At 37.5% G+C, this 8,398-nt stretch overlaps 2 protein-coding genes across 2 annotated transcripts; both read left to right on the forward strand.

The window, feature by feature from the left end:
• The first annotated feature begins 586 nt into the window (after window positions 1–586).
• On the forward strand, window positions 587–3,363 carry LOC124632578 (eukaryotic translation initiation factor 3 subunit M). Its single transcript, XM_047167454.1, has 7 exons — window positions 587–770; window positions 847–1,026; window positions 1,462–1,556; window positions 1,699–1,914; window positions 2,164–2,429; window positions 2,547–2,690; window positions 2,837–3,363. Exons 1-7 carry the CDS (start codon window positions 726–728, stop codon window positions 3,049–3,051), a joined length of 1,161 nt encoding a protein of 386 aa, XP_047023410.1. The 5' UTR covers window positions 587–725; the 3' UTR covers window positions 3,052–3,363.
• Window positions 3,364–3,907: 544 nt separating this feature from the next.
• LOC124632610 (SUN domain-containing protein 2-like) lies at window positions 3,908–7,160 on the forward strand. Its single transcript, XM_047167505.1, has 4 exons — window positions 3,908–4,099; window positions 4,965–5,129; window positions 6,010–6,296; window positions 6,487–7,160. Exons 1-4 carry the CDS (start codon window positions 3,908–3,910, stop codon window positions 6,779–6,781), a joined length of 939 nt encoding a protein of 312 aa, XP_047023461.1. The 3' UTR covers window positions 6,782–7,160.
• Window positions 7,161–8,398: the final 1,238 nt, after the last annotated feature.

An 8,398-nucleotide genomic window follows, 5' to 3' on the forward strand; every position in this document is an offset into this window, starting at 1 on the left:
TGTCTCATTACAAGAAATCATGGGCACCCTAGTTGTTTGATTTACGAAAATGTTATTATTAGCTAACCTGTGGAACGATGTATTGCAAATATTGCAATCACCATAGGATTCACTTTTACAAGTATAAACGCAACACTTTTTCACCATTTTAATAGTTTAAATTGATTTAATACAAAAAAATAAGAACAACATTTTAAATACTGATTAGTGATTACGCGCCAAGAATGTTCAGAGTTACCGCTAGAAAATAAAAAAAGCAAAATAAAAATTTATGTTGTTTATGTTTTAAGAATAAATACGAATAAATTAATGCGATTGTTTGTATGATGTTGTTTGATTGATGAATTTGTTGACTTACAATTGTTAAGACAGTGTGCAATCTTGTTTAGTATATTACATCTATGGCACGACACGACATTGACAATAATTTTGACAAATCTTATAGTTTTTCCATAGACTATCCCATCTTGCTTTTGGTAATATTTTTGCGCATAGGGGTGTGCTCTAAAGACAGCACACGTCAATAAATAAAACTAAGCTCAAAAAGTAATCTGTGGTCGAACTGTCAGGTTTACTTACTCACAGATAGACAATCTGTGGTTGGCCTCTCTGTGCCGTGTCATTTATGGTGCTTGTGTGTGGCACATGTATTTTTTAGGAATATCTCCTTCATAGCAGGATACTAATTGAATTTAAAGGAACACACAAAATAAACAACATTCAAGATGCAAGGGCCCGCAGTTTTTATGGATATATCTCTAGAAGATCAAGTAAGTTTAGGTCAACATAACCTCGATGTTTGATCAAGATTTTTAGTGCCTAGCTTACAAACATTGATGTTTTCAGGCACTAGAACTGAGGAAATACTTCAAGAGTCTCGGTGCTGAGATAGCAGAAGAGAAGTCGCCGAAAGGAATAGAGGACGACCTGCATAAAATTGTGGGAGTTTGTGATGTTTGTTTCAAGGAGCCAAATGAATCGGAAATTGAAGCTATCCTGAACAGTATTGTCTCCATCATGGTGTCTGTGAGTACAGTAACTTACTTTCAATATCTTATACTCAAGGAATTCGATTTTGTTTGTCAAAGTATCTTACAAAACTACTTAACTGTCTGCTAAAAGAAAAACATCAGTCATCATCATCCTCCTGCCCTTATCCCAATTTTATTTGGGGTCGGCGCAGCATGTTTTCTTCTTCCATACTCTTCTATCTGCCGTCATCTCACAAGTCACATTCTTTCTTACCATATCTACTTTCACACAATCCATCCATCGTTTCTTTGGTCTTCCTCTTCCACTAAAAGAAGAACATCAGTGTTTTAAAGTATTTAATGAAGTTTTCAGCATATACGTTTTTGAAAGAGTTTTATATTCAGAGTTGTCTTTGAATTAAACTAAATAATAACATTATACATACAATACAATATTATACTTTATACATTAAATTATCAACTATTGCAGATCCCACTAGAAAGAGGAGAAAATTTGATTCTGGCTTTCAGTCAGAGGCTCACAAAAGCACCTGGACCCAAACTTGGCATGGTTGTGCTGCAAGCGTAAGTAATTTTTGCGTCACTTGCTTAATAATTTTTATTTTTTCATCAGAAATTGCATATGTTTTAAGACAAGTTAAGAGCTATAAAACAACTATATGGTTCCTTTTATTATAATAATTTAAATGTGCTGTTATAATTGTAGATTATGGCGTTTGTACAATAACTTGGAAGCTAATTCCCCTCTGAGGTATCATGTATACTACCATGTGATTGAGCTGGCAGCTCGCGTCGGCTACGTGCGTGAGGTGTTCACCAGTGTTGAGCAGCTCAAGAAGGAGTTCTCTGGCTGCCCACCCACTAATGAGCAAATGCAGAAACTCTACAGGCTTCTACACCAAGTTTTAAAAGATCAGAACAGGTAATATTAGAGTATTAATAATGCTTAAACTATCTGCTAGAAACTGATTTTTTCTTAGTATTTTGTATTTTTTTCTTAAAATTGCATATAAAATATTTGTGAAAGTTTGATGACAAGTAACTTGGCATGAACCAATAAGATGACTTCTATTTTGTTCTAACTGGACATATCAACAGCAATTTCCATTACAAACAGCATAAACACATTTTCCACTTGGACCGAAAACTAATAAGAATGTTGATTTTACAGTGAATTGGCATCAAAAGTGATGATTGAACTCCTGGGCACATACACTGATGAGAATGCGTCTTACGCTAGAGAGGATGCCATTAAATGCATCTCCACTGCTCTGGCCGATCCCACTACATTCCTATTGGATCCCCTGTTATCTCTCAAGCCTGTAAGATTCCTCGAAGGAGAACTTATTCACGACCTCCTTACGATTTTCGTATCAGAGAAGCTGTCTAGCTATCAGACCTTCTACCAGAATCATAAAGAATTTGTGCATTCCCAAGGTATGTATAACTTTTTTTAGTCTCAACTTATTATATTGAAAAGCATAAAAAAGTATTCCCAAAACATGAATAAGTAATCTTATCCATATTTACTAAATCATTTTGTTTTGCTTTCAGGTCTGGATCATGAGCAAAATGTAAAGAAGATGAGGATATTGTCTTTTATGCAAATGGCTGAGGTCAACCCTGAACTAACTTATGATGAGATTATTTCAGAACTGCAAATTGAAGAGAAGGATGTTGAAGCTTTCATCATTGAAGGTATATTCAATGCATAACATGATTTATTTATAAAGCACAGATGTAATCTTTTACCCTGATCTCGCATTTCCTAATAGATCAATGATATGCTAACAATGTTAAAAATATTGCCAGTTAACCCTAATTGCTTATTTCTGATTACGCAGTCCTGAAGACCCGTTTAGTCCGTGCTCGCATGGACCAAAACGAGCGTATAGTTCGCGTGTCGAGCACAATGCACCGCACTTTCGGCCGCGCGCAGTGGCAGCAACTTCGCGACGTGCTGGTCGCGTGGCGCGGCAATGTCCACTCCGCGCACGAAGCTATGAAGTCAGTCGCCGCTGCACAAATTGAGTACGCCACGCAAAACCAGAAGGCGTAATTTAGAACAGATTGTTTAAATTCCAACTGTGTGGTGCCTACTTTTGCTTCTCTATATATATATGTATAAGAAATCTTATATCTATGTTGGCTTTACCCAGTTACGATATTCTGTTTTAAGAACATTGACAGAAAGAGCAATTGTAGGCATCATTATACTATTTTTTTCCGATTCGGTAAATAAATGCAATCCAATAGTAATTAAAGATCTACTCAATTTGGAACTGTCTTTACATCTTCAGTGTGGTTACAGTTTATGTAAACATCTGCTGTTTGTAGCCATTTTGTATTAATAAATAACTTAAAATTCCAAGAGGTTTTTTATGAGCCCATTTAACTCACGACGTAACTAGTTCTGTTGGAACTAAGAAAGCCATTCAGAATGTAATCAATTCGTTGGAATCTTCTGGTACCAATACTCTTTCTAATAAGAAAGTCTTACAAATGCAAATGAGCGTTTGCTTAGAGAGGTTAAGGAGTCTATCCAATAGGGACGGTAAGTAGCTAAGCTCTGCACACGGAAAAAACCGCCCTCGCGTAAAATTTCGGGTATGTGTTATATGTATGTTATGTAGTCTTCTTTGATATTATGTATAATTCATATCTACTTATTCGATTGATTCGGTGCAAAATTGTGTCGTTTACAACTTTGTCTAATATTCTAAATTGAGTACCTAGTAGTAGATATATTGCATAGCATAATAATTATGCTATGCAATATATATAACGTACCAAAAACCTTTCTGTTCAAAAAAGGACACTTAGTTTCTTCTGGTCTATTTTCTCTTTGGATAAAATTGACAGTTTGAATAAGAAGTAGTTTTAATCAAAAATCCGTCCAAAATCGGCTTTAATTCATGGATGGGTATGGGTACAGAGCTGAAGGATGCTTTCGAAACGTGTTCCGTTCATTTGTCTGTGTCGCGCTATCACTGTTGCTGGGTCTACACATCTACGCATATTTCTGGGGTCCTACACAAGAAACCTTGGATGGAGACTTCTCTGACATCAAATACGTCGTTATGCAGCTGACAAGAGGACTTTCCGAGGTTGCTAAACTAATACTTATACACAAGGTTTTTTTAGGCGTTCCCTTAAGACGACCCACAGGGCCAGAGACCGTTAAAAAGGCTACACAACCACAAAAAAAAATATTTCCTAGTTGAACCTTAGAAAGTATTGTATCGATTGTAAGGACCAGAATTTGTCACATTTTCCTATTGGAAAGGAGTGCTCACAAATCGTTCCCCAATAGCAAGGCAGATGACGTTACTTGTACGCTACGATTGTAGTGGAGAGCTACGCTACGAAGGGCTACGAGATTCAGTGACCTTTATACGACTTCACGATATAGTAGAGTAGATGGCGCTAGTTGTGATTTGGTTGTTGAAGTAGGAACGAGGGATAATCACAGAAGTTTTTGGGCAAGATATCTACAATGAATCAAAAGCTATCACGACCCGTGTTTATAATGTTTTCAGGCAACAAACGATGCAAATGTACAAGTTGAGGCATATTAATTATCACATCAAAACAGGCAGGTAGGTATAATCTGCATCCGCAACTCGGGCCCCCAAGATACAGGTCTAGCCTAGTTTGGGGACCACCGATCCAAAAAAAATTACTGTCTGCTACTACATATAGTTACACCAAATTAATGTACCTTACTTAATTTTAAGTCAAACAAATTTTATGTAACTGGATAAATATTTTTTTTATTATCATGGAACAACACATTCGGTAAACAAGAGGTAATGTCTATCGGTGATTTAATGTCTGAAAATGATAATGCGCCTTGAACAGCATGCTTTTACTATTTTTTAATGCCTCCAGAAGAACCGTTCTGTTAATTTTCTAGCCACCATTCCATTCCATTGATGTAACCACAAACTTCTACTAAATATTAAAATGTAGGTAAATCGCAAGCATGAGCGTCTACAAACTGAGATGGAGCGCATCTCATCAGTCCTGCCAGCAGTGGCGGCAGCAGCCGGGCGCGCTAAGGAGGCGCTCGTAGATCCCGTCTTGCGAATGCGCAATAATCGCCAGATTGGAGATGCACCTGATTATGATAGACAGGTGAGTCGTAACTCAATGCAAAGTAGATATTCCTATCTTTAAAACATAGATATAGAAATGCGGAGACATTTCTATCTAAGCAAAAAAACTTCCTCAAACAAAATGGAAACGATAAATTACTTATTTGAATAAAAAAAATCTATAATATTTGCAAATATAACTTACTCCTTTTTTGTTAGTTTGCAGGTTGTAAGTTTAGAAATACGTTAACCCATAAAACAAGCGCCAATAGGTTCAACCCCGTCGGATACACTTTGTTTATTCCTGTAACCTCTTTGTCAATCATCTCTTCATATTATTTCACTAACAAATGTTTCCGTTTGAATTTTGTTTCTGGACTTCATCATCACCATCATCCCTTAAATGAGTAGAAATATACTGAAATCATTATATTACCTTTGAAGTATTTCTTCCTATAATTTTCCTTATTTATTCTACGGTACTATTGCGCTATGATGTTTTCATCAGTTTTTTTCCCAAATCTGAGCAATTTTTTGTCAAAAAAATATCCTATTTACTTGCATTATTACTATTGATTTTTTTAGGTAGGTTCCGATTCAATTCTATGAGGTAATGAATAAATTAACGTCTTCAGTCTTAAAATTAGCAAACGAACTGTTCTACCCGGAATAGTCCGCGATTATTGCAAATGCATACCTAAATTTTTGATAATTATAAAAATAGTTGCAATCGCGTGGCGCATTCCGTTTACCGTCAAAATAGTTTTAAAATTCCTGACAAGTTTCAGACAATATCTTTAAATTCTTCTTTCTTCTTGTTTTGCTTAATTAAAGTGTTGTGTAGTATTTGTGTGTGTTTTTTTTAAGACTGACACCAGCCACGTCCTAACAGAACCATGCTATCTCCTACCCATTAACAGTTAGCAGACTACGCCCTCGAATCAGCTGGTGCCAGAGTGCTGGACACAGGGGACACCGTGGAGCATGTGATATACGAGTCGCCAATAGGCTGGGCGCTCCACATGCTGACCGCATGGGTGTGTCGCGAGTGCCTCGGCGCCCGCGCCATGATCCGTCCTGGCACGCTGCCCGGCGAGTGCTGGGCCTTCAAGGGCTCGAGAGGAGAAGCCACCATACGACTGCTGGGCACCGTCCGAATAACTGGAGTCAGCGTTGAACATATACCGCCGCATATTTCTCCCACTAGGTGAGGTTTTCATTTTCTATAAGTAGGATCTGACACTTCTGACAGCTACTACATATCCTCGAATGAACATTGACATTGTGCATATTATATGGCTGGCGATGCGGTAGGCAGATGCTAGATAAAAGATAAGCTTTTGACAATGGGCCATTTAAATACAACATAGCTGAATCCAACCATTTACTTTTTTCAGAGAAATATCATCAGCTCCACGCCTAGTCCAAGTGGAAGGACTAGAAAATCGCTTCGATCCGTACCCTCACGACTATGGCAGTTTCGAGTACGACAGGGATGGTAAACCTATCCAGTACTTTGACGTTTTATTTCCAAGTCTTAAAGGCCATAACATCCTCAGGATACGGGTGCTTTCGAACTGGGGCCATCCTGTGTATACGTGTGTGTATCGGGTGAGGGTTCATGGTGATCTGGCGAATAACCCGAGGGTTGCGGTCGCTGATGATGGTGATGCTCGGATAGAAAATGAGTAGATACGTTTTCTTTTTAATTGATATGGATAAATAGATTGAGTTGGTTGCGTGACACAAAGTATGAGAAGTAGCTTGTGGTTTGAACCTTTGGCTTGTACCGTACACACGAGTTCATATAATTATATAGGTATGTATAATGTACCTACCTACTATCCACATTGGTTTCGCAAATGGAAAAAGCTCTATGTAGGGTCAGTGTGTCTCTTTACTGTGCCCCTGAAAAATCATGTTCTTAATACATTCTAAAACTATATATTTTAGGTATTTAGTTTAATGTTACCTAGTTATTGTTATGTATTGTCCTTATCATAAATAATTTAACTAAAACGTATAAATCTGAATTATTTGATAAATCTAAATAAAGCTACTTATGTTACTATGTGTTGGATTTTTTCTACATTATGAAAAATTAGCAGGCAGTTTCTTTACAGCGTCGAAGCCATTATTGCCAGGTGGCTGCCCGGTTATCCATTGTGTTGCACAAAACGAGAGAAAGGCGAAACCAAGCATAGATGTTAATCTGGGTGTCCGGCAGCCGAATGCTATAAAACGCATGCATTGTTGCTGGACAATGGTACAAAGTACATAAATTAAAGTGAGCAAAGTGATCATGAGCCCCCGCGGCGCGCGCGCTAATGGGTTGACCGAAGCAGCTCCGCTTTGTAGCCGAAGCTGCGCCCGCGCATTGTTGATGGACACTTTATTTAATTTATTGTAGCAAAGGATCATTGCAATTCTTTAGCTGTACCTGTACAAATATTCATCAGTATTTTGAACATTGTTATTAGATATTCCTAATAATAATAAATAACCAAGTTTCATCATTATTTTGGCCAAATCATACACGTACATATCACAATTGCAATGTGTTTTTGTGTTGTACTGAGACCCAACATTTAAGGGCTTTCTAACTGTTCCTGGATAGTAACTTTTAGTAAGCCAAAATTTATTTATTATCGTTGTTGGATTTAGCTTAATCGAACAACTATTATAGGATTTTAGCTCCTGAACTTATTCAAGGGCTACTGGATGGTGTTACCGACAATGATGTCTTTACATAGAATTGCAATGTAAAGACAAGCATGAAATCGACTTTGGCATCGTTAGAGGCAATAATATGTACGCGGTACGTACATTAGGGACGCAATTAGGTCGGTGCTGAAGAACCGATCCTTTCTTTAGTTGCTTCAATGTGTTTCCTTTTCTCTGACAAATAGATTGGAGCCGTAAAGGGTGAAAGCACCTCTCCATGAAATTTATCCTTTTCCACCGACGCCTACTTGTACGTAGGTACACTCTACTCAATATTAATGATGTGATCTTAGTTCAGTGTCTCGCTACTTGACATGTATTAATGAACAGTATTTGTGTCCAGATTCCGGCCGGTCAGACCAGGGCGACATGAAAAAGTTAACAATTGAGTAATATTACATTATGGTACGGTATTAGCGTGGTATCCCGTGGCGTTGCCCGCATTTTTTCGATACTATGCTATATTCTTTTGAGGCTGATTCTTTGTTGACTTTGTTTCCAAATCAGTTTAGAATAAGTAGAGCATTTTAATGTAAAGAATTTCCCACATTATCCAATTCATGGAGCAGTGCTCAGAACTACATG

The sequence above is a fragment of the Helicoverpa zea genome, chromosome 8 (genome assembly GCF_022581195.2).
Source record: "Helicoverpa zea isolate HzStark_Cry1AcR chromosome 8, ilHelZeax1.1, whole genome shotgun sequence".
Lineage (NCBI taxonomy): Eukaryota > Metazoa > Arthropoda > Insecta > Lepidoptera > Noctuidae > Helicoverpa > Helicoverpa zea.